Source organism: Neltuma alba, unplaced genomic scaffold, assembly GCF_004799145.2.
Source record: "Neltuma alba isolate B1F8T4 unplaced genomic scaffold, ASM479914v2 tig00012617_pilon, whole genome shotgun sequence".
NCBI classification, from domain to species: domain Eukaryota; kingdom Viridiplantae; phylum Streptophyta; class Magnoliopsida; order Fabales; family Fabaceae; genus Neltuma; species Neltuma alba.
In genome coordinates this window covers 1-26,191 of record NW_021637059.1, presented here as the reverse complement: position 1 = coordinate 26,191, position 26,191 = coordinate 1, and the positions used below count along the sequence as shown (strand labels likewise).

The 26,191-nt window shown below is 37.0% G+C and overlaps 1 protein-coding gene and 1 pseudogene across 1 annotated transcript; one reads left to right on the top strand and one right to left on the bottom strand.

Moving 5' to 3' along the window:
* Nucleotides 1–14,490: 14,490 nt before the first annotated feature.
* Nucleotides 14,491–15,603, bottom strand: LOC114729260 (uncharacterized). The gene has a single exon (XM_028916248.1). The coding sequence runs from the start codon at nucleotides 15,492–15,494 to the stop codon at nucleotides 14,640–14,642; it is 855 nt and encodes a 284-aa protein (XP_028772081.1). The 5' UTR covers nucleotides 15,495–15,603; the 3' UTR covers nucleotides 14,491–14,639.
* A 138-nt stretch (nucleotides 15,604–15,741) lies between these two features.
* LOC114729259 (uncharacterized) lies at nucleotides 15,742–24,819 on the top strand (annotated as a pseudogene).
* The last annotated feature ends 1,372 nt before the right edge of the window (nucleotides 24,820–26,191 follow it).

Below are 26,191 nucleotides of genomic sequence, written 5' to 3'. Positions count from 1 at the left end.
GTACCCTCTCGTTTGTTTTTAGTTTCCATTGGTTTTACCTTGTTTACAGGTCGACCCCATGGCAACAAGAAAAAAAAGGCGATCTTGTGCTATACTCCAGTGATCTCTTTCCTACCGAGGCATGCAAACCCCCATCGTGTCTGGTCATGTAATGTAAGGAAAGCTGAAAACGCATGGAATGTAAGACAAAAAGTGGGTCCCACTGAAGTTGTTCAGACCAAGAACAACTTCTATTTTGTGATGTGGGCCCCACTGAAGTTGTTCAGACCAAGAACAACTTTCATATTTTGGATGTGGGTCCCACTGAAGTCGTTTTTGGCCTGAACAACTTCTGTATAAATTTAAACTCGTTCACTGCCTGAACGATTTTAAGTGTAGTATCTGGGTAAATATTTTTAATCTTATAGCATCTGAGTAAATACTTTTACTGTTTGTCGTGTCTGGATAAAAAAGCCGGTCTTCGCCTATAAACAATCCTTGTAAATTGTCATACTACCTTATTATATTATTAAAAAAAGTGTTATCATTTTCAACCGGAGAATTTTTTTTTAGGCTTATGGTGGTCCGAAATATTAAGGGTAAGGGTATTCATTAGAGGAAACGGGATCCAAAAAATTTTAAAATTAAATGTACAAAAATTTTTTTTAAAAAAGATAAAATTTGGTCAAAAATTCGCAGCTATAAAAATGACAAAGAAAAAAATTTCCTTTAAAAGACCAAAAAAAAAACCTTAAAAGACCCACTAAAAAAAAGGATACAACCCATTCAAAAAAATTTTATAAAATGCTAGCACCTTTGGGGGGTAGTGGCACAGAGTACGCCCTGTGGTAGCACTTATCATGGGTTAGAATTTGTGATTGCAAGCAATAGCTTATCAAACCAAGAAGAAAAACAGAAAAAAAAAACCTTATAAATAACATAGTCATAAAAATTATAATATTATCATTATAATAATAACGGAAATAAATTTATAAAATTAATAAATATGTATATATGTTAGGACTAAAGTCGGATGGAGCACCCCATTTCATATCTAGTTTCATCTCATTTTTAAGAACAGGATTATCCTGTCCCAAAATGATTAAAATCAGGACAAATCGTCGAGATATGACACAATTAAATACTATTAATTGAGCAGAAAATGGCATAGTGGTTTGCCAAAAACACTATTATATAGACAAAAAAATTTTAGGTGGACTAAAATGAGGTTAAATTTTAACACTAAAAATACTAATTTAAATTTCAAAAACTAAAATTAAAATAGGTCAAATTTCAAGATTAAAAATAGTATTAATCTTGAGATATATATATATATATATATATCACAATTCTATTAACTCCCGTTCTTTTCTGCTCATTTACTCCTACTTTGAAAAACTCTTGGAGCACGGTACGCTAAAAATTTTGGTGAAGAAAAAGGAAAATCATGATTTTTCATGAGCAGCGTGTGTTTGGCTGGCAAATCTTCTCGGAACCAATTTTCCAGGGGCGTTAGATTTTCCTTTATACACGGAAAAATCGCTTTCCACCCATTTTGGTGAAAACTGATTTCCCGACATGGTGGGAAAATTTCGAAGACTAGTTTGTCCTTTTGTCATAGGTTCAAATTCTTTTACTTGTTTAGATGTCTGGTTCTTTTTGTTTAAAAAGATGGCTGAGGGAGTGAAGAGGAGCATTGTAGTTGAAATGAAAGCGGACACAAGGAAGGCATGCTTCCCACTCATTTTGGCAGCCAACACCGTAGGAAAATTTGAATAACAAGTTTGTTTTCAAAATAAGAAAATATCATTAGTTTTTTTATGAGATACTTTGAATGTTAAAGACACATCAATATGCCTGAAAATAAGCATGAGCGCTTTTGTTTAAGGTGCGACTTAAAAGCAAAAAAAAAACAAATTCAATAAAACTAGCCTTAAAAGGGGGAAAAAAAACAAAGAAACAAAAGTAATGGAAACCATCTTAGTGCTAGCCCAGGTATATATAGAGGGCCAAGAGGGGAAGAATGTTTCTATAAATTATATATGCTCTGTTTAATACTTAAAAAATAGAGACAAACATGGTTTAATAAAATAAATAAAAATGAGACAAGATGAGAGTATAATACCTTTATTTTTACCCAGCAATGTTCTCGGATGGATGCTTGTGATCCCAAGTGAAACATTTTTATCACCTGATATTGATATGAAAAAGTTTATATTTCAGACGAATGAGTTTAACTCAAGCAAATTTAAATTTCACGAACTTATTGGACTCCAAATTGTGAATTTGGATCTCCATATTTGGATTTGAAAATTTCATATACTCTTTTAAATGATCATGGTTCCAAAAATCATATATATTTTTTATTGCCTCTATTAATTTGGATTTTTACTCCCTACTTAAAATTACTCAAACTTTCAAGAGCAAAAAGTTTAGATTTAGACTCTATTTCTAAATTGCCAAATCCGAATTAATAGAGCCAACAAAAATGTAAAAAAAAATTTTTGAATCAATACTAGATTACAAAGCATTACAAAAAAGGTCCAACAAAACCTAGTTTTCTCCCTCACCTTCCCCCTCACACATAGAAGGTGGTTGATCTAGGATACAAAAATTGCTCTCCATCAAGGGAGAGAGTTTAGCTAAATGATCAGTCGTAGCGATCTGTTCCCTAGTGGTATGAATCGGAACAACAGTCCAGTTCCTATGAAATAATAATCTAGCATCCTCAACAATATTTTCATCACAGCCTCTACAAAACATAGACATGGCCTCTATACAGTCAGTATGTATCGCTATCTTCCTGTAGCCTTTGTTCCAACAGAGTTGCAATCCATAAATCATGCCAAGGAGCTTTGCAACGGTTGGCGGAACGGTGATAATCTTATAGCTAAAATCCCCCATCCATTGCCCTTGATTGTTCCAAGCCGCTACCTCGCAACCACTTCTTCCGTCTGGTAAGACTGAACCATCCACCTCTAGTTTGATAAAGTCATCTTGGAGTTGATTGGTGTAGTCCTTTCTGCTCATAGTGTTGGAATAGAAGTTGCAGTTGGTCATTAGGTCTCTGTCCCAACAAGCACGGAATAAGCTGTCATGTGCATTAGCCACGTTCTCAGCTACTCTAGCATTAAAAAGCTTATTACACCTAGAAACCCATATATCCCAACATATATATCCAAAAAGGATAGACCATTGAATCTTCTTTGTGTATGCACAGCTTGCCTCTGTAGTTAGATTTCACTTGACCCACTCCGACCCCTGTAGGGATTTGAAATTAGGCGATAGTTGCAGATCGACCACTGATTTCCATCTTTGAATAGCGTTGGTGTAGTTCCTCAACAAGTGCATGGAGTCTTCCTGCTTGGCACATCCAAAAGGGCATCCTGCTGATTCTGCAAGCCCTAATCTGCATCTCAGGGACACCGTATGAGCTCTGCCGTGAGTAAATAGCCACATGAAAGAGCAGATCTTCTCTGGTACTTGCCATCTCCATAGAATTTTCCAAATGTTGTCCTCTTGTCTTCGATGACCTGCAATAAGAAAACTATATGCAGATTTTATAGTGAAGCGACTATTAGTGGATGGCTGCCAAAAATATTTATCGTCTCCTCTCTCCTCATAGGGTGGGTGTGCACAAGTGATTCGATTCATGACATGGTGAGGAAACCAATAACTGAGCTTCTGTAAGTTGCATTCCCCCAACTAGGTCACGTAGTCTATCACACGTTCCTCCTTATCCACCCATCCTTCATATCCTAGTACTGTTTCAATAAGGGGTCTGTTCAGCTCTGACCAATTGTCAAACCAGAAAGAGGTAGACCTACCTTACCAATTTTCTTTGCTAGACTATTCTTGAAGGATTGCCACACTTCACATATACCCTTCCATGTCAAAAACTGGTTGGAGACTCTGTTAACAATTGGTAGCTCCATGTTTCTGCAATTGTACTTACTTCTTAAAACTTGGACCCATAAAGCCCCTTTATCCTGTATCATCTTCCAACAGAGTTTCATTGTGAAAGCCTCATTTTGCTTCCTCAGATTTTTGATCCCTAAACCACCAGCTTTCTTCTCCTGGGTAATTTGCTCCCAAGCTAGCAAGTAGAGTTTCTTGGTATTATCTTTTTCATCCCAAAGAAAATTCCTGCTAGTTTTCTCTAGGTCTTGCATCATCTACTTGGGTAGCAATATGGTTTGCATGTGGTAGGAAGGTAGGGCCAATAGAACTGCCTTGATGAGAGTAGCTCTGCCTATAAGATTCAAACACTTTCTTTTCCATCCTACCAGCTTTTTGTGGGTCTTTTCCAGAATTGGAGCAAAAAGAACATAAGATGGTCTTTTATATATAAGAGGAATTCCCAGATATTTTCCTAAGTCACCTGTTAAACCCATTCCCATACGTTGACTTAACTCTAGTGCCCTAGAAATATGAACATTCCTTGAGAAGCAAACCTTTTTCTTTGACTTGTTCATCGTCTGGCCCGAATAAGGGCAGAATTTATTCACACACTAGATCATCACATCCACCTGATAAGAGGAAGCCTCTCCAAAAAGCACCAAATCATCCGCAAAGAACAAGTGTGACAGCCCAGGTCCTTGAGAATTGAGGTTGATCAGGGTCCAATATCCTTCTTCAACAACAACGTTAATAATGTGACTCAGTCTCTCCATACATAGAGTGAAAATTGTAACATCCTAAGTTTTTATCGGGTTTTAATAGCCTCTTTTGGTTGATTTTGAGGATAGATTAGTAATTTAATCTTGATCTTGGTGTTGGGTTGAATTTGAGGTATGTTGGAGGAATAGGTGAACGTACCCCTCTCAGGGTATGTTCGCTGCGGTGAAGTTTACTTCGCCGCGGCGCACCGGGAGTTTCAGAGGGGAGTGTCTTCTCGGGAAGGTTTGGCCGCGGCGAAGTCTTGGGGACGCCGCGGTGAAGTTGTTCAGGTGAGCGAGGCTTCCCTTTCGGGAAGGTTTCGCCGCGGCAAAGGTAAGGGTATGCCGCGGCGAAGTTTTTCTGGGCGAGCGAGAGTTTTCTCTCGGGAAGCTTTCACCGCGGCGAAAATTGGAGTTCACCGCGGCGAAGATGGGTTTTCAGGTGAATAATCCCTCTCGGGATTAGTTCGCCGTGGCGAAGATTGGGGTTCGCCGCGGCGAAAGGTCGAGAATCTATATATTTGCGGGAGGAGTTCATCATGCGGAAATTAGAAAAATCTGAGGTAGAGAGAGAGGCTCTGCTAGGGTTTCGAATTTCTGGCTTAGAGAAGACATTTCTAAGGATCCATTACCTCAAGTAAGTGATTTTAACCTCTAATCTTCTTTCTTTCTTGGAATTTCTTGGAATTTCTGAGGATTTTTGGTGGAACCCTAGGATTTTCTAAGTTGTGATGGAACTGAGGTTTTTGACCGATTGTTTTGAGTTTAATTGATTGCATTGGGTTAGTTTAAGTATTTAATCGGTGTAGTTTCCTTGGATTTAAAGAATCTTGAATTTTTGGAATTAGGGTTTATGGAAATAGGTGATTTGGGATTGAGGATGATAATGTAGAGGTTGATTTTGAGTTTTGTGATTTGGGTTATGTTAAGGAGGGTTAAATTGGATGTTTAATCGGTTTAGATTTGTTGTTGGAACCTTAATTGTTCAAAATAGATGTTTGGGTGTAGAATTCCTATAGTGGGTCCTTGAGGTTATGAATTTTAATTGATGTTTGGAAAGGAATTAAGGTTATAATGGATTGGTATGACCTTGGAGTGTTGCCTTGATAGTTATACCCTTTGAGTTGGATAGAGTTTTGATGGGAGATAGGAATTTTGTGTCCCCAAGTGTTGTTTTGGCCACATTATTAGTTTGAAAGCTAATATATGATGGTTGTGTGTTTGTGTGCTTGTGTAGACCGATTGTGAGTCTTGGTGGTGCACGGGGCCACATTGTTGGTTGTTATTCCTTACTCAGGCGAGAGGTAACCACTTTCCAATCCTTAGTACTTGCTTCTGTAGTATTGTGAGTAGATTTGTATTTTGTGCTCCAAGTAGTAATTGTGTTCAAACTATATGTTGTATATAAAAAGGGAAAACCGTCTTGTGGGGTTTTGATTGATGATGAATGAAATCTTGAAATTGTGAAGAATATGCCACTGAATGAAGTTACTTATGAGATGTTCAATTAATATTTGATTATGATTTGAGCATGATGCATGATTTGGGAATTGGTGAGAGTTTTTGATAGTTACTACCACGTGATAAGGCCTCCATTAATGCATGATGGTTGGCTTAGTACGTCCCCCATAGTGAGGGATAGGCCTTTTGGCTCCCTACATCCCCTAGAGTGAGGGATAGGCCTTTTATGGCTCCTTACGTCCCCCATAGTGAGGGATAGGCCGGTTTCGACTCCTGAAAATCCCCCAAAGTGAGGGATTTGGTTAATGGGATTGCATCATTGCACTTGCATGAATTGTGTGGCTATCATTATATATTATTTGTGAACTGCCCCACTTGACACCTCACGAGCACCTATTTAGTAGTACCTAGTATTGGAAAGGTTGGTTACTAGGACTTTGTCTCACCCCATGGTTTACAATGTTTTCAGGTGAAGGTGCTAGGCGTGCGCCTTCGGGAAGAGACGCAGAGGCTTAAGCTTGGTTAGCTTTAGGCCTCTAGCCTTCGTTTATGTATGATCAGTTGTATATTGCCACAGTTAGGGTCTTTTGTGATATTTTGATTGTTGATCTTATTATAAACTGGAGAGAATGTGTCTCCTTATTTTGGTTGGCCGGAGGCCATTGTTAGTGTCTTATGAAACTCTGGATTATTTTGTTGGGAATCTTTTAGATGGGCTGATGTGATGTGTTTTGTTACCCGGGTCGGAGGCTCGGAGGCCCAGTAGATGTAAATGAATGATTCTAGTTGCATGCAACGGATTACGGGTTGACTCGAGTTTGAAAGCCAATTTCTAAAAATATGAAATTTTCCTTCTACTATGGTAGCTCATTTTAACAACTTTCCTTTTCTAGCATAGTAGTGGTTTTATGACGGGTTAAAATGTTTTGAGGTTAAGGGTCCTTACAAAGATGTATGGGGATATTGGGTCGCCTTGCCAGACTCCTCGAGAAGAAGTAAAATTATCAGAAGCTTCCCCATTCCACAAAACTTTGAAAGAAGGAGATGAGATGCAAGTCATGATTAAATTACACAAGTCTTCTTCAATTCCACCTCTTTTAACGTGTCATGAATGAAAGTCCACTCAAGGTGGTCGTAAGCTTTTTCCAGATCCATTTTCACTGCCAACCAAACCTCTACCACTCCTCTTAGATTTCATAGAGTGAATGACTTCTTGGGCAATTATTATATTGTCACTACTCTGCCTCCCTGTAATAAAACTGCATTGATGGCTCCCCACCATTTTACTCATGATTCCCTTGAGTTTGCTGCTGATTAACTTTGTCACAATCTTGTGGCTAACATTGCACAGGGAAATCAGTCTAAAATCTTTAATAGTCTCTAGTCTTTCCGATTTAGGAATCAACACCAGATTGGTTTTGTTGATAGCCTCAATTCTCCTTGGTTCCCTAAAGATTTCCTTCACCAATTAGCAAATATTAACTCCTATAATATTCCAATACTCCTGGTAGAAGAAAGCTCAAATACCATCTAGGCCTGGGGCTTTAAAAGCACCCAGATCAAAAATTGTTTGTTTTATCTCCTCATCATCCAAATTTGCGTATAAGACTCCTTGATCTTCCTCATTCATGCTTGGGAAGCATTTGGTTGTCTGAAGTCATAGCTGACAAATTGGGTCTTTACTAAACAACCTTTTGTAGTAATCTAGTGCCATATCCTTGAGGGCATGTTGGTCTGTAATCCAAACTCCCTGTGAGTTTTTCAAACTCTCAATCCTGTTCCTCTTTCTTCTTATGATTGTTGAGGTATGAAAAAATTTACTATTTTTATCCCCCCATTTCAACCAATTGCATCTAGATTTTTGGTGCCAAATCAATTCTTCTTGTGCTAAGACTTTGTTATACTCCTTCCATAAGTCATTCTTAGTTTTGGCTAAATATTGATTGTCCGTTCGGCTTCTTGCTCTTTCCACTCCTTCAATTCTTCTCATGATTTGATTCTTCTTTTGAGGGATGCTACCAACTTTCATCTTATTCCACTCTTCTGCCTCCCTTGTGAAATTACTAATGTTATCCTCCCATTTTCCACAGTTCTCAGTTTTCTTTACCACATCAATAAAATCTTCCTCAAGAACCCAAGCAGCTTGGCACCTAAAAGGAGATTTAACTTTCTTGGGCTGAATATGTGGGTTGCTCTTAAGAAATAAAGGCTGATGATTAGAGCCAAATTTGCTAAAGTGGTGGATCTTAGTAAAGGGAAATAAATTAATCCAGGAAGATTTAGCAAACGCCCAATCAATTCTTTCCTTTAATAATTTTTTCTCCCAAGTAAATCTGTCTCCCACATAGTCTACCTCAATCAAATTTGTTTTCTCAACACATTCATTGAACTATCTCATGGAGTGACCATTCGGTGCAGAGCCTCCACATTTATCATTCATTGACAAGTAAGCATTAAAATCTCCCAGCACAACCCAAGCTTCACAAATGCTATTATTTAACTAAACCAAATCATTCCATAAGGTCTTACGCAGCAAATAATTAGGTTCACCATAAACACAGGTAAGACAGAAAGACTGATTACTCCTCAATGAGTTCACCATAACATGCAGCAATTGAGTAGTAGAGGATAGGTACATTATAGAGCAGATTTCCTCATTCCAAAGTAGCCATATCCCTCCTGCATAACTTGTGCACTCAAGCCCAATCCATTTATTAAAACCGAGTTTGCAGATGATTCTGTCAACTTTATTTCTACACACACGAGTTTCACACAAGACTAAAATATCGATTGAAGTTAACTTGTCCTTAATTTGTCGCTTTGGGGTTACTCCAATGCAATATAGTGCATAATCCGGGTCGTATTCACTTTGAGGAGCCGAAAATAAAATTAAATCCTAGTAAATAAATGCAAGTAACCTAAACTATAAAAAAGGATTTTTGATTTGATAATTGCTAAGTAAACACCTTGAGTTAAATTGAAATTAAAATACTTTTTTTTTTGTTATTTTTATAAAAATGATTAAAATGAATGAAAATTAAAGAAATGAAAATGAGACACACAAATAACACTGATAATAATCAATCCTCCAATTCAACAACGCAGGCAATCATCACTCTAAAATATGTGGGAGTTAAAAACTATGAATTAAGAATTATAATTAAGCTTTTTGATCCAACAACCAAGCCACCTTGAGTTGCCACAAAATATTTTTCCTAAAATTCCAACTTACTAATTGCAACCAGAATAGTAAAATGGGATTAAGGATGCTAAAAACCAATGCTTAATTAGAACTCTTAAATACAAAATAATAGAACTAAAGCTAGCAAGAGACAATATGATCCAAAATTTTAAGCCACCTTAGAAAATCACAATATATTAATTCCAAAATTAATACAAATGTCATAACCACAACGTTATAATTGAGATCAAAACTATAAACAGCCCAATGTTAAATACTAAGCTATAATTCAGTCACAATAATCTCAAAATATAATCAGATTAAGCAATATAATTATCCCAACAATCAAAAAAATATCCTAAGACCTAAGAATTGTTAAACAATTATTGAGTAAGAAATTAAAACAACTAGAACTCCCTCTTAAAGATCCAAGCTCCTGCCATTATTGTTGAATTGGAGAATCATAAATTAGCCACGGTTTGCCATCAAATTCGCTGCCACCAGCAATTCTCAATTGCAAGCTTCCATGGAGGATATCGAAGGAAGAGTGGAGAAAACCGTCAGCTCCCCTGGTCTGCGTCTACCGTCACTCTGTTTTCTCCCTCTCTCAGTCGCCGCCCAGCTCGCGTTCCGCTTGTGTGCTTCGTCCTCCGTTCTTCTCACTGTTGATTGGAGAAAATAGAGGAAGGTGATGATGGACTGGACCGATGGAAGGACCTCTCTCTTCTCTCGCCGCCTCCAGCTCTGTTCTCCGCTTCTGCGTGTGTGCGTGTTGCTTTGTTTTTCTAGCGCCGCTTGCGTGTATCAGCTCGTTCGGTCTCCCCGCGGATGAAGAAGATGAATAATAGTATATTAGGTTGGGGGGCAAAACGCAACGTTTTGCTCCCCTTTTTTTTTAATTATTTTTTTCATTATATTTTTTTCTTTTTCTTTTTTTCTTTTTCATTTTTATTTTTAAATCTTCTAAAAAACCTGCAAACAAAATTCAAAGATAAGGTAGCATTAATTGTCCTCAAAAATCAATTAGTCACAATTAAACCAAAATATGACAATTTTGCCCCTATAAAATAATAATTCAAAATAAAACATATTAAATCTATTAACAATCAATTAAAGTCAAAAAGGACTAATTAAGTTGACAAAACCCATATAAAAGATATCAAAATATATAAAAATAATTGAGTTTGTCATCGATATCTTTTCCTCTATTTAAATCTATGATCCTTTCAGGGAAAGTTTTAGAGGCAGTGCCTCTGCAGTTCCAGGAAATGATATTCATAATAAAAGGAATTAAGATAGAGAGAGCAGTGCCGCATCTCAATGGGTTTCCTACTCCATGGTATTTTCATGCCCCACCAATTCCTCTGCCCTATTATCTCTAGTTTCAAACCACAAATCATTATTCTCATTTTCTTCATTTTCCCAGGACGCCTTTTGTAATAATTCTAGTGGGTCTGGGGTCTTCTTGGAGTTGAAACCAATTCATTCTCTAACTCCTTTTGTCTTTGATCAGTTGTATGGCACCCACTCTCAACTCTACTTTATGCCGCATTCTGTAACATCTTTGCAGACTCTCCATTTTGCTGTGTGTTCTCCTCAAATTGTGCATTTAAGTCCATTTGCACTTTGGTAGATAGTGACCCAAACACTAGCTGATGGGCTCGTGCATGCTGTTTCTTTTTCATTATTGGGGAAATAATTTTGGGTCTGGAATTTTGGTGTCTTTTTTAGCCCACCAGTGCCCTTCTCTTGACTCCCTCCTTTTTTCCTTCAATTGGGCTTACTTCATTTGTCTGGCCATTTAAGCTATTAAGTCCACCTTGTTCAAATGATTTACTTTTAACTAAATTCACTTTGTTTTTTTCCCTTACTGCCGTCGTTTTCCCCTATCTTTTAAACACAAAGACCCTATTTTCCTTCCCTTTCTTACTACCTTCCACAGACACTTCTTTCTTCTTAGGATCAGATGGCACAACTTTCTTCTGCAAAACTTTCGCCTTATCCTTTCTGTTACTAGTTTGGTTTGCCTCAGCATGAGGGTCATCCTTGGAGGACTCATGGAGCACTCCATATCGGCTAGAAGATGTACCTTTCTCCTCTTTTCCTACTATCTTTTTTCCACTTCCGTACCTCATCTGATCCCTACTATCTGTTTCGCCTCTCACTTATCTTTGTCTGAAGGTCCTTTTTGCTTTTATCCAATCACCATATTCCTCCTCCAGGTTAATACCTGGTTTGCTAAACAAGGGCTTCTTCTCCGGTTAAGATCCCCTCTAATTATCATTTTCCGGTGCACTGCTCATGGTTGGCATATTCATTATGGTTTGTGGTTGGCTTTGCTCGGCAATGAGAGCGTTGGCAGAGCATTTTTCCTGGTTATGCCCATAGCATCCACACTTGAAGCAAATAAGATCCAAACCTTCATACCCTACATTGTAAATCATTCTCCTCAAGACAAAACGTGATGTAGTTTCTTGTTTAGGTCGATTTCCACACTAACTCTAGCGTATTTTCCCCTTTCAACAATATTCTTTCGATTCTGACAGTGGGCTAAGGTGTTCATATCAACCTTAAGAGCTTTTCCTATCATGTTCCCCAGTTCCCAAATACAATCTTCTGCATACACATGGATAGGTAAAGTTGGTATTCGAATCCATATTGCTACTTTTCTTACTTTGCTACAATACGGGTTGAAGTTTGGGTTCCATTGCTGAGCTGCTAAGTAATGACCTTGAATTACTCAGGGGCCTTCAAAAAGCAAACAGTTGCACGGATATTTGTCCTCAGAACGGAAGATAAAGTACCCATTCGGTAAGTTAATGAGCTCAAAGTTTGAATTTTTAGCATCCATCCCACTCTGTTTTTCATCATCTCCAGACTCATTCTCCTTTCTAACAGAGTGATGATAACAGAGTCTATGCAAGGTAGGCATAGTTCTTTCCATTGTTCATCACTGATATTAAGTCTTGGGAGACTATCGTATAGTTTTTTCTGCTCTTCAGATAAGTTAGGAGCTGCTTCTTCTTCTTCCTTCAACCAATCATTCATGAGCTTATTCAAATCCTGTACTTGTATTGGGGTTTCTTCCTTCCCTATTAGTTTAGCTTTGTAAGAAATTTGGGATTTTTCACTATTTTTGATCTCTGGTTTCGACCCCTGTGCCCCACTATCACCACTAAGAGATGCTCTGTTTTCCTGGTTCTGCGAAGGCCGTGGCATCCTCACTTCCGATTTCTCTCCATTCGTATCAACATTTATTTTATCTCCCTCCATTTTCTTAATATTGCGTCCCTTAATCTCATCCTCCTCCTTAGTTGATTCAAAATTGTCCATTGGTTGCTCGCCATGCTCGAAGGAATCACTTGGTTGCATATTGTTTCTCTCACTACGTTTCTCACTCATCACTCTCGATAGACTGCGTTGAATTTGATATTATCTCAAAATTATTCGAAGGCAACAAATCGTCATAGGAACGTGGCTCCCTAAAGTATCAAAGAGCCAAAAAAAAAAGAGTAAAATTTCAACGGGAAAACTAATTTGAAAGTCCTTATAGTTTGTCTTAGTTTTGAATCAAGTCCCTATATATTTTTTCTTTTTTATTGGATCCTTTAATTTTACATAGTTAGATTTGTTAGACCCTGCCGTAAGTAAACACTAACGGCGTTAAAACTGTCATTACCTATCTCCTTCCCTGTAACCCCAAAAAGTTTCAGAACAAAACTCTCCTCCCTAATTCGTTGTTCATTCTTTGTTCATTGCTCAATATCTTCGTTCATTCCTCCTTTGTTCTGCTATTGAAGCAATTACAGTGATTATGGCTGCATCTATCCACCGGCGGCTACTTCTCGTTTGTCTCATTGAAATTCTGCACCATTTTCGGCAAGCAAAGTGAACTTAGCTCGAACTCCGATCATCCTCCATCTTTGTTTGACAAGTATTCATTGGTGGCGACGAGTTTCTCCAGTCAGAGATTCCTCAACACACTTGGAGATTGCTTGTCAAAGATGAACAACCTTCTCAACCACAACTTCAACACTAGCTTTGCTGAATGATTTCAAACCACCGCTTTCCTGAGCTTTCAAGAAATCTAGATTAATGGGTTGATCTTAATCGAAGGTGTGGCTGAGAGAAGTACTAAATTTGTGCAGTTTTACTCCATTTTCAGAACTTAAATGAATATGAATTTATCGTGGGGAAAAAAAAGGGCATGTCACAATTACAAGTGGAACCCAAATTCACATAGCGTAAATCAAACTGATAAAATTCTTTTCTTTTCCAGAAAACTCAAGGAGGCTACTAAAACAAGAAAACTACAGTCACCACTACCATTCCTGTTAGCTGCAGAAAATACATAAACAAAGTCAAAGAATCAAGCAAAATTTTCACCGTTTGAAATCGCAACTCATCACCAAAGCGAGATGGAAAACTTCATTGGAATTTGGGCAGGAGCGAGAAATCTTTGCTTTCCTGCAAGCATAGAATAAGCATGGAATACCCTGTAGAGTAGGTGAGAGAAGAAGAAAATGGCTTTGAGCTCAAGGCTTTCAGAAGAAACTGGAGGAAGGTTAGCTCGAGAGAGGAAAATAATTTGCCAGAAAGTCCATTTCTTCGACGACGAGATCATGATCAAAAGGTAAGGTAGCTATATGGAGGAAGTAAATGGCGATCATATTGTTTTATCAAAAGGAGGCAGTACGAATGCGATATTGTAGATGACCGGGGGAGATGAAATGGCAGAGATTGCCTAGGGAGCGGAGCATACACTATAGCACCTTACTTGAGTTCAGAGTGAATCTGAAAAATTTACCATGGGGAAATTAAAAAAAACATATAATAAAATTATTTAATGGTAACAGTGACACTGTCAATGTTTATTTAACAGTTTTTAATTTGAGAGACTAACGGATCTAATAATGTAAAATTAAAAAACTCTATAAAAAGGAAAAAAAGCCTAGAGACCTAATTCAAAAGTGAAGTAAACTATAAGGATCTCTAAATTAGTTTTCCCAATTTCAATGGAGTGAATGTGATAATTTTTTAATATGAAAATCCAAATTGACCCAAATTTTTAATAATATTATTAAAAGTTAAAAAGTATTTTTTATTTAATAATATTGTATTTCTTCATTAACGGTAACATAATAAAATTACACGACTTTTTCAACTCATTTTTATCTAATTAAACAAAAAAATTTTCATCATTCATATTCAGCACTTCCCACACATGTACCACTAAGAAATTTTCTGTTTCATTCCTTTCTGTTTCCTTGCACTTTTCATGCTAACCAGTTCCTTTTACCGCACATGCCCTACAGGCCACTAAAGCTAACCGGAAAATTACGAATTTACGACTTCGCGAGTTAGGGAGTAAATCGTCGGCCGTTTGCCACCTTCCTCAGAAGGGCTTCTCGTCCAGGGAAAGGATTGCCGTTGCGCTCCGTCTCTATCTGGGACCGATATATTACGCCGTCGCCGTCACTATCACCGTCGATTCCATTTACAAAGCTAGCTCTCTTCTCTTCCTTCATTGCCGTGTTACTTCTCTCAGTTTCCTGCCACACTCTCGGAATTCGACCCTCCTCCCTTGTCTTCGTCTTCTTCTTCTGCCTCTCTCTTCTCTCCTTCCTCCTCTCTGCGACTTCCGATTGAACCTCCAACCTTCGCTCTCTCTGTTTCATCATCGTCTCATCGCCTCCCTCTTCCTTTCTCTCTATTCTCGGAATTCTACCACCCTTGGACGTTCCAAGAAGCTCGAAGTTGATTTTGCCCCAACCGGCCTTGTCATTGTTGTCCCAACCGAACCTCTCGCTTATCTCTAACAGTTCGGAAACAGGACTGATGTCACCGGCTCTCGGAGAAGACACGGCCCTGGATCGATTACCGTTCAACACATTCTCTGCGAACTCCCACTCGATTCGGTCTTTGTAAGTTGGGTCTTGCAGAACTTGGTCTGCTAACTTTGCCCACTCCTCGAAGTCGCGTGCGCGCAAATTCTTCGAGACCCATTTGAGGTAGCTGGACGGGAGGCTTCCTAGCATCTTGCCTTTGTATTTTCCAAAATCTATGACTCTGTCTCTTGCTGGGATTATTTGCGGCGACATTGGTTGCTTCGGAGGTGTTTGGCGTCGGAAATAGCATGTCACCGGCGAGAATAACCGATTGTGATGATTCACAGGATTTAGAGAGATAGATGTTCGTAAATGAGGTAGATTCATGAGGGAACACAGAAATGAAATCTCCAAAATTTTGGATGGGGGTTAGAGACCTGCGATGCCGAGGGCCTGAGAACAAACAAAGAAAGAGCAAAAACGACGATAGATAACAGCAACACGACGGGGGAGGGGGAATTAGGTTACATCAGAAAAATTTAAACTTTGTCTTCGGAAAAAAAGAAAAAAAAGAAAAAAAGAAACTTTTTGTGAACCTTGTGGCGCGAACAAGCCCACGAATCGCGAATTCACGATCTCATTAAAAACGGGTAAATTCCTGGGAGAAGAATTTGCAAATTACTGCATGTTTTTCTAATTAATTTTTTCCGTCTTCGGATCTAGCCAGGACAAACGGAGAGGGATAATAATTTCTCTGTTTCGAAGGGTAACGAATTCCAAATAATTGACTTTCTTGCATATTTTTACGTTTCCGGACTAACTAAAATGTGAAAGCGTAGGTAAAGATGTGATCATAGTAAGTTTTGGATTATCCTTGATCAGCGAAACCAGAAATATTAAAAAGCCAGCCACATGGTTTTTCATAATTTTGACGACCGTCCAAAAATCATCGGCTCGATCGATGGAAACCAGTACATGAAAAGGAGGGATTATCTGTAACAAGGAAACCAACCGACCATTTGTGGAGATTTCAACTTCAATTTTCCTTATCCAATTGTACATTATTCGTGCCGTTAATCTGGGGATTCTAGGGCGGAGAGGCATCTGATCTGGTTCAACTCTTTACCAGTTTCAGCACCATTCTTCTTCTTCTTCTTCTTTTTGGTTCAAGGTCTTCAGAACATGTCAGTATGTTGGCAAGGTCTTACGAGTACTGTAGGCAACGCTCTTCCGATTCCGCAATCACAGGCATTGTTTCACTTCCGTGTTACTACTTCTATGAGCATCTCCAGGGTTCCTTCTTGTTCAGCCACTGGCCTCAGGGACATGTCCGTACTCCCCTTAGAGCCCAAAAACTTCTCTACTCAACAGGTGACGGAGACACAGGTCAAGCAGGGCAAGAACCAGAACCAGAAAGGCAAACACACACAACACCACGATGAGGATGAGGATGAGGATGAGGAATTGGGGATCTCTAAATTACAAGTGCCCAGGCCGAAATATATACCTGTTTCCAAGTCAGACCTTTTAGATGCTATCATTTCTATGATGTTTAAATCTGACGACCAAGATGATATTCATCACTTTCGCCGCCTTGCCTCGTAAGATTATCCCTTCATGTCGGAACCATTATGCTATTATTTTCCACTGCCCTCTCCCCCTCTTTTTCCTCTCGTCATCATTATATATATTTACACACGCACGCACGCACGCGCGGGCATGTCATGTACACGCTGGTGCGACTTCTAGATGCCTTTAGGCATGTCATGTCTATGATTGAATGGTGATAAAATAAATAGCCTTTATAGAATATCTAAACAACTATAAGTTAACTAACTTGGAGACTTCTTGCATGTTTGGGTCAAATAGAAAAGCAATTACTTCTCCTATGCCTCATGTGAACATTGTTTATAGTTGGCTTTCTATACATTTGATGTTATATTATATGTTGATGTTTTGCTCCTCCCATATGATTCTCTGAGGTGGAGTGAGATAGGTAACTGAACTCTGCAATCAATATCTTTTTGCTAATATATATGTGATCTGCTTGGTCCCCATTTTCTCATTACGTGCCTCTTTGCTCTTTGGCATAACTGCAGATGCTTAGACTCTATACTTCACGCTGAGCACAAAAGGATTTTAGAAGAGATGCGTTCTGATTATCAGGTCAGCAATTCAGCGGAAACCGAGTGCTTCAGTCCACCCAGTTCAGCTGATTCAGAAATGGAAGACGTGGAGAATGGTTATGAGTCTGATGGAATTAACGGTGGGAGAATCCTTGGAATTGAGGACAGTGAGGCCTATCAGGATATGGTTGATGAAGCTGAATGGCAAATGCCTTTTTTCAACAATGGTCTAGACCTGAGAAGTCTTTTACGTTCTCTGGAGAAAAATAGCAAGAAGGATTCTAATACAGGGTCCAGGTACTCCTCTAAGAGTTTGATAATTCTCCTAATATGGTGCAAGAATTGCTTTTAACAAAATTTGAAATCATATATGATCCTTTAGTTTTCTGTTCAATAGCATTGTTGGAAACATGTCATTTGGGAGAAAAGATTATATTAGGACTTCAGTGGTGTGCTGTTGAACTTTCGCAAAATCTTGGAAGGATCAGCTGTCTTTGTTCTACGGTTCTTCTAGATCCCCAAAATTTCATTTCCATCTTTCAATTTTTGATTTTTAAATTGGGTACTTCTAGTTTTCAATCAGGCGCTGTTAGATCTTTTCTTGATCCTTCCCTCTGGAAAGCAACTACATTGAATAGGAAAGCCCAATTAACAAAATCATTGCTTAAAGGAAGAAAATGAACTTGCTAGAAATAGATGTTGATCTTGTTTTTCAGAATGAATCAATACAAGGAGGTAATGCCCTGGGTTCATGAGACGAACGCTGTTGCAGCATAAATTGTTATATCAGGATACTAATTTGTGTTTAAAAGAAAAGGGGAAATCCATTTTACTGCTATTCTTGTCTTCTCTTCAATTTTTATTTGCAGTTTTGTTTTCTTTGTTTGCAGAATTACTGTTGCTTCTCGATTCCAGCGTGCTTTCATGCAACTTCTTTCGGATGCTCAATTTGAAGAACTATCAGCTAGGGATCTGATGTTAACATCTGCTTTGAACACAGACTATCTTCTTAATTTGCCAATATACATTGATTGGAACAAAGCATACGAGTCAAATGCCATAATATTTAGGTAGTTCCGTGAATATGTGGATGTTTCTATTTCATATTGAATTTTAAAATCTCAAGAGATTGATCTTCAATCCACGATACCATATATAAATAGATATATCATTTTTGCTTTAAATGAAGAACCATTCTATAATCTGTTCTTTTTAGGTGGGAGTGGATTTAATCAGTATGGATGTAATCAATATGAATTTTAATATCTATATCCTGGTAAAATAAAGTTTCTGTATTCAAGTAATGTTTGAGATAAAAATAATTCGCAAAATTTAGCGTATTCCTTCTGTTTATGCAAGAATAACATATCACCGTTTTCTATTGCAGGCGGGGATATGCAACTGAGAAGCAGAAGGGCCCATTAATTGTTGAAAAACTGGATTATCTTCAGTCTAAACTTCTGCGAAGAATCTTCTTTGTTGTATCAAAACCTTTAGGGAGACTTGGCACTTGGATAAGTGAGGTCATTGTTTTGTGGCAGTTCCATCATTTAGCTTTTCCACCACTGACATATGTAGATATTTATTCAGATGTCATTTTTCAAGCATGGAAAGAGGACGTCTCCACTCATTTTGCTGACAAATGATATTCTTTTTCCCTCTTTTGGCCAACAGAAAAATATATTCGTCTAGTCTAGCTTGTCAAATATAGAAAATAATAAATTCCCTTTGACACATGTGAAAGTTTTGTCAAGTTTAATTTCCTTAAATGTCATTTGTAACATGTTTTGTACTCTTCTTATGCAGCTTTACAAAAATGCAAGTCAGAAACCAGAAGTACAGAAGTGGACAGAAAGATTGAAGCTTTGGCTAAATGAAGTGTCAGCATTTCAGAAGTCGTTACTTTATAATGGCAGCGCTTCAGATGAGCAACAATGGTTAAACGAGTTTAATAATGGAGAACTCCCCATTGAGCTGGCAGCACAGAAGGCGGTAGCTCGATATGAAGGGATTTTGTCGGCAGTTGGTCCCCGTGAAAAGCTCTTGAGGAGGTTGCTTTCTTGGATTGGACTTATCGCCCCAACACCTGAAACAACTTTCGAGGTTGACAATGATGCCAATTCTCTTGAACCTTACTTGAGGTTTGTTTGCTCTTCATAAAATTTTTACTTATTTAGCTCTTCTAGATGCTTTTCTTATTCACACATTATCTCAATCCTTTTATTTCTCCGTGAAACATGCATGTTTCATTTCTGCTAGATGCTGTGATAATTTTAGGCTATTAAGCATACATACAAGATAGATGAAATGAAGCAGAGACAGAATGACATATGAGGATTGGATGCAGCTCGGACATTTAGTTTAGATATATACAAACTATGTAAGTATTGATATATTGGTATGAAAACACTAAGAAGTGCCAAATATGCCCAGTATGTCTTAAAACATTTAAGAAGTATTCAACAAACATCAAATGTTTAAATTTGATAGTTTTTGTTCATAAAAATTCCATTCATACTGTTGGAGCATTGACATGAGTGCCAAGAATTTGATCCACGTCAAACGCAGACAGCTTCTTTGATGACATGATATTTACCTCACAGCTTCTAGGTTGACATAAACTCTATTTGAATGGTGATGCTTTCAACCTCGATCAACATCGGAGGCTGACTCCTAGATGTTTGTGCTCAAATCCCCACTAGCTCAGCAGAGGACAGCTGGATTGTACAGATTTGTGAATCACAAAATTTTAAAAGATTAAGCGGATTTAGTTTTTATCATTTTTTTTAGCTTTGTTTTGTCAATTAGGGACCATAATTGGTGTGGATTGCACATAAAACTGAAGCAGTATAATAGATCTGATGTAAATGGAAAGATAAAATATCTGCGGAATAACATACAACTGTCTTGATGTCATATAGAGTTTTTCATGGCAAGTTAGATTATGTGCTTAGTAAATTTTTTAATTTGCGAGTTTTAGGTGTAAGTTAATTGAAACATCACCTTGTGAGATGACCGAGCGATAGAATTGTCCATCCAGGCCTACTTTCTTGTCAAGGATATCACTAAGTGATATATGGAGGCCTGCAACAAGGAAATACTGTGGAAACAATCCCTGGAAGATGTTGAAAACTTCTATTTCCATACTTTTCTCACAGTCAGTTCTCCAGGTATTTGTCATTTGTCACCACGCACATTTTTGCAATTTTTGATGCTGTATAAATATATATTAAGTAAATTGGAGTTCCCTCTTTAGTAAGATCTTTAAATTGCATGACTTTCCCCCTTTGTTTGGAAAATCTGTGTTCCTTTCTCTCTTGAAATCAAAAGGTGCATTACATTCACTTCCTTAAATAAAACATAAACCACAATTACATCTATTTTGATCAAAATGCTGTTTTTATATATATATATATCATGTTTTAGTATACCTAGTATTAAATATGTTTTGATTCGGTGAACATTTAATAATGACACAAAAAAATAGTTAATTTTGGAAATATATAATTAGAATAAATTAGATTTATAACGTTTAGCACAAATTAAAGGGTTGGAGAAAAAATCAGTGCTATAATATACACAAACCCCTTACATCTAGAAAAAATAAATATAAGTGGTTTGTGTGTAATTTCATAAGAAAAAGGATGATTTTTTAATTTAGTAACTCTAAAGGGAGAGGAATGTAATTTATTCATATTTATATATCAAATGTATTTCAGGGAACTGATCCTGCATTACTTTTGTGCATGAGTTATTGAGATTTCTTGTATTTATGACCTAAATGTGTAGTTTAGTTCTTTTTTTAGGTGGGCAGTGTCATAATTCTTCTGATTAATATTACAGTTCTTTTCTTCTATTTTGGGACTGATTTTAAGTGTACCTTCTTATCTTCAGTTTTCTTTTAATTGGGATGCCAAAATGTAATTCCTAACGAATTGGATAGAGTATGGTGCAGTCTTATTATTCCACCATCCAACTTCCTTTGAGTGACATAAATTACGCCATTTCCCTCTTTTTGCTTTTTGCAAATTTCTTTTTGCCAATTATTATGTTTTTGGCTGTTTCCATTAAGAGAAACGCTAATAAAATTAGGTTCCCTAGTTGTGACTTCTGATAGTAAATAAGAAATGGAGTTCTTTACTGGAAGTGATGTTTTGTTGTATGGTTTTAACTATCTAATTAGTTGTTCCTTGATATGCTTTCATTATAGGAGCCAGCATTTGAAGAGTTAATTTTACTTTATACTAAGGAGGTCAGTGAAAGAGATGCCAAAGATAAAGCTGCAGTTCCAGAGCTGCAGCTAAAGATCTATGAAAGGATCCCTATCCCAGATTTACCGGTAAAGCCTCTGCAACTGCAGAGACTGTCAGTTGTCTCATTTGTTGTTAGTCTTAAATCTGTGGTTATGAAGTTCTTCAAAATGTTGCTTCTGATGCAATGCGTTTCCTATATAAATATAATTATTGTTCAACTTCTCAGATGTTGTTAAATGTTGTTTGCAGGTAATTTTCCCTCACAAAAAAGCTATCATTCCGCGTCATAGACACTGTAAGAACTAATCACCTAAAATTTTCATTACTAGTTTAAATTTTTCTGACATTAAATTATTGAAAAGTTGCAACCCACAGGTGTAGTGGTATTTCTGCGTATTTCTTCTGTATTTATGATAATTTCTCAGGTTACTTTTACTCTCTATGCATTAATCAACGATAGTCAGGGCCAGTTTTGCAAGAGATTAAGTAGCGCTCAGCTATTTAGCCTTAATCTAACAAAGAATAATAGTTCTCACTTTAACTGTCATAGGCAAGATAGCCTATATTTACTGGCATCACCTTCAGAGGAGACTAGTATACTAGATTGATAGACATGTCACGCCTTCCTTTTTTGCTAGTTTATTTAGAATTTCATGATATGATGCTGTTTGCTTATAGTGAAGGTTTCTTTAGCCTGTATTGTTTAGTCTGATGACATCAACTTCGACATTACAGGTCCGCTTGGATGTTGCTTCAATATTGGGGCTTTTGGCATTCGTAATAAACCATAAATTTGAGGATGTCTTGTCTTCACCGTATGTATATCTTAGTTCTCATATTAACTGTTCTGAAAAATGTTGCAGCAAATTTTTATCAGGGTTTGGACTTAATTTAAATTTGGGTTTTCTGATTCTTGGTAGACCATGCCTTAAGAATCTGGAATATGTTATTCACAAAGCATATTGCTTCCTGAATCTTGTGTATTAGAATCTGGAATATGTTATTCACAAAGCATATTGCTTCCTGAATCTTGTGTATTCTTTGCTTCTCTTTATGATCTATATTTGTAAAGAAAAATATTGTCAAGCTTGACAGTCTACCTCTACAATCTACATGCACATACTGTTGAATTGAACAGTGATTTTTGAATTGGTCTATCCTCTGCTTTGAGATTTTTGTAACACCATTTTTCCTTGGCAATGTCTCGGGCCTAAGAAATATTACTGTTGAGGAAATGATGAGTGCCTGTAACGTTATTTTAATTGTTATGACAGGTCAGCTATACTTCTTGATGTGGTTGCTATAAGTGCTCTAATAATATACATGACTCGTGTAGTCTTAGGTTACAAGCAAACATGGGATCGGTATCAGGTGAGTTAACACTAGATTTCTCGTGTACTATGCGAGAGACGATAATGATAGTAATTTATGCCACAATTTGGGTAAATGCAAATTTATGTACTGTGAGGAATGTGTTATTGCAGCTGTTGGTCAACAAGACTCTTTATGAGAAGACAATAGCAAGTGGCTTTGGCTCAGTGCATTTTCTTCTAGATGCTTCTGAGCAGCAGCAAGTGAGAAGCTCTTTCCTCTCCTGTTCTTGTTACATATATCTTTCCAACTTATGAAGTTAGATAGTTCAACGAAATAAAAAACTACAAATTGTAAGTGATATAAGTTTTAGTCTCGCGATTATTTCAGTATAGAAGGGCAATATAAATTTTTTCTTTCCCTTTTTGGTAAGCTCAGCAACTTCCTTAATTCTTCATTTAATGTTCCTGTCTCACCAATTTATGTTATGAACTTGGAAAGACATGATTTGGAAGTCTCTCTCTTTTTTTTTGGGAAATATATTATCCGCTGGGGTTCAATTTTCAATTTGATCATGATCAGATACATTAAACAAGTATATTTTGGTAAATGTTGACAATTATGGACTGATTGCACGGAGTTAATGTTATGAAACTGAATTTGTTGACTGAAATCTTGAAAATTTATGGACTGAAGTGAAAATTTTGGTCCCTTTTAACTTTCCAGCCTCAAATTATAGATGCATACTGATCTTTACCCATCAAGAAACTCATAGTTGCTGATGCTTACAATTGCAGTACAAGGAAGCTATTTTGGCTTATGCCATGCTGCTCAAAGCAGAGAAGGGTCAGGTTTGTTCTTCCTGTTTCTCATGTTCATGACAATGATCTCGTTGCCATACTTTCTAGCAGAGTTTGTTTTGCATGATTTTGGAGTAGAATGAACTGGATAAGCCACTTGACATAAAGCATGTCCAAAGAATGGAAAAATGGATTTGCATCCTGTTCAGGGGATCTGGATCCTTTATAGCCTTTGCATGCTTGATTAAGGAGAAAGACAGAGTGGTTGGATCTGTTCCCACTATTCTCTCTCACTCTTCTTTATTGTCTGTTTGGTATGTGGAAAATGAATGGAAGGAAAAATTTTAGTGAGTTTGATTTAAAAAATTAAAGAAATGGGGTTATAAAATCTTAATAAAGAGAATATATAAGATAAAAAAGAAAAAGAAATTAATTAAAAGCTTTTAACCCCACTTGTCCATTTTTGTAGATTGAACTCATTAAATTTCCCTCTGTTCCCCTTTCTTCCATTTCCTTCATACCAAGTAGACCCTTAGTGCTCGTTGGGATTGGATGTGGAGAAGTGATTTGTGCTGTGCGAAGCAAATATGTGAAAAAAGTTTTATCTTGTAATCTGTAAAAACACTTGTTTTAAGCCGATCCAGTGGGCCATACAATGGTAAGACTAAGAGGGAACTAGTAGACTCATGTTCGGCAGGGTCCATTGCTCTATTTCTCTCTCTCTCTTCATTAGATTCTTGAAGCACTAAAGGAGATGTGCACTATTATGGATAACCAAATTCCTACATGTAGGTCACTTGTCGACAAAGTGTTCGAGACAAATGTGAGAGGTTTATGTATGAAGCATTTAAAGTAAAGGTAACACTTGATTATTTTATCCTTAATGCTCAGTACAGCGATGATGGTGGCAATGGTGACTGTATGAAGTACTATTAACTAATAACTTGACAATGACAGGTTGAAATGTCAATTGACAAGGCCGTCAATACACTACAAAGGCTGAGCCTAGCTACTGAAACTGTCATTGATGGAAGACCCCAGTTGGTGGCCACACCATGTTCTATGGCATACGAGGCCCTTCAACAACGATGGAACAATTTGCTCACATAACTTCATACACCTGAGTTTTCTATGCTCCATGAGGCAAGATATAGATATATATATATATATATATATATGGATAGATAGATGGATAGATACAAGGCAGGTGGGCTCCACCCGCATTCTGTCTAGGCATTTGCTTCTCAGAGCAGAGATCGAGCCCCCTTTACACGAAGTTGGATCTTTTAGCGTTCCTCAAGGGAATCCTAACCCCAACTCAGTTTGGGTGGTGCAAAAAGGTAGAGCCTTAAATATGCACGTCTTTTTTTTTTTTAGCCCCGGAATAGAAGGCTGTGAGGAAAACGATCAGAGACTAGCTAGCTGAAGGAAATCTGAACTGTAACATGCATTATCTTCTCTTCAATTGAAGACTCTGAATCAGTTGATGTAGTAAATGAACTTCATTATATGCATAATTTGTGTCCTCCCCAAGAAGGCTCTGTAATTGCATATGTTGTAGATACAGATCATCCGGTATAGTACTGTAAATAGATGAGACTATAGGCTTCGGTTTGGAGTTTGGCATGCTCAATACATAGTCAAATATATAATATAGATATTGCAAAAGGATATTCCATTTCTCTCCTTGATTCCATAAATGAGCTTGTGAGAAAAGTGGCACCTTTTCGCGTATCAGAAAGTGAAGTTGAATGTGATGGGCTTCAAATGAAATCATTTAATTAAAGTACAAGCACAACCAACAAATTAGCCGTATAGTATCACGACAGTTTTTAAATGCATAAATATAGATCAGAGATCATGATGAGGAATATGGTGAGTATTATATTGTGCTAAATCTTGTCTTCTGAAAAACCAAGGATTAAGATAACAAAGTGGTCCAGGTTTTATATTATAAAGATAAGAAAGCACGCGTCTCACGGGTCAGACTCGGGGATTAGATCTCATACATATATAACATATGAATGAATCTACATTCGACAGGAAGAGAGGCACGAAGAATTACACACACACAACACACCACACACACACAAAATAAAAATATCTAATATCTGTTATTATTATATTAAATTTAGATTTTTGGGCTCAATTAAAATCAAAAATAGCTTTGCGAATAATTGAATATTTTTTGGGGCTAAATTTCATAAAATTCCTTAACTTTAAACTTAAAAAACCATGTACAAATAATATCCTTACCTTTAGTATTAATATAAATCCTCCTACACTTTTAAAATTTATGCAAATAATTTCAAACTATTAATTTTATACCCTCTTAAACATATATTTTTTAATACACACAACTCACTCAATTTTGAGTCATAGGCAGATGAATCCTGTGAACTCTTTAGTTATTTACATATAAATAATGAACAAAACTAATAGTATTAGAGTTATTTATATAATATAAAAGTCTCAGAACGATTTATTGTAAAATTTCAAAAAAAATCAAAACTTTATTTACATATAGGGAAACTAATTCGCTAGTCCTTATCATTTTACCAAATTTGAATCAAGTCCTTGTAGTATTTTTTTTT

Coding starts and splice junctions, on each gene's coding strand:
- LOC114729260 (XM_028916248.1), bottom strand. CDS start 15,494: ATGAATCTACCTCATTTACGAACATCTATCTCTCTAAATCCTGTGAAT.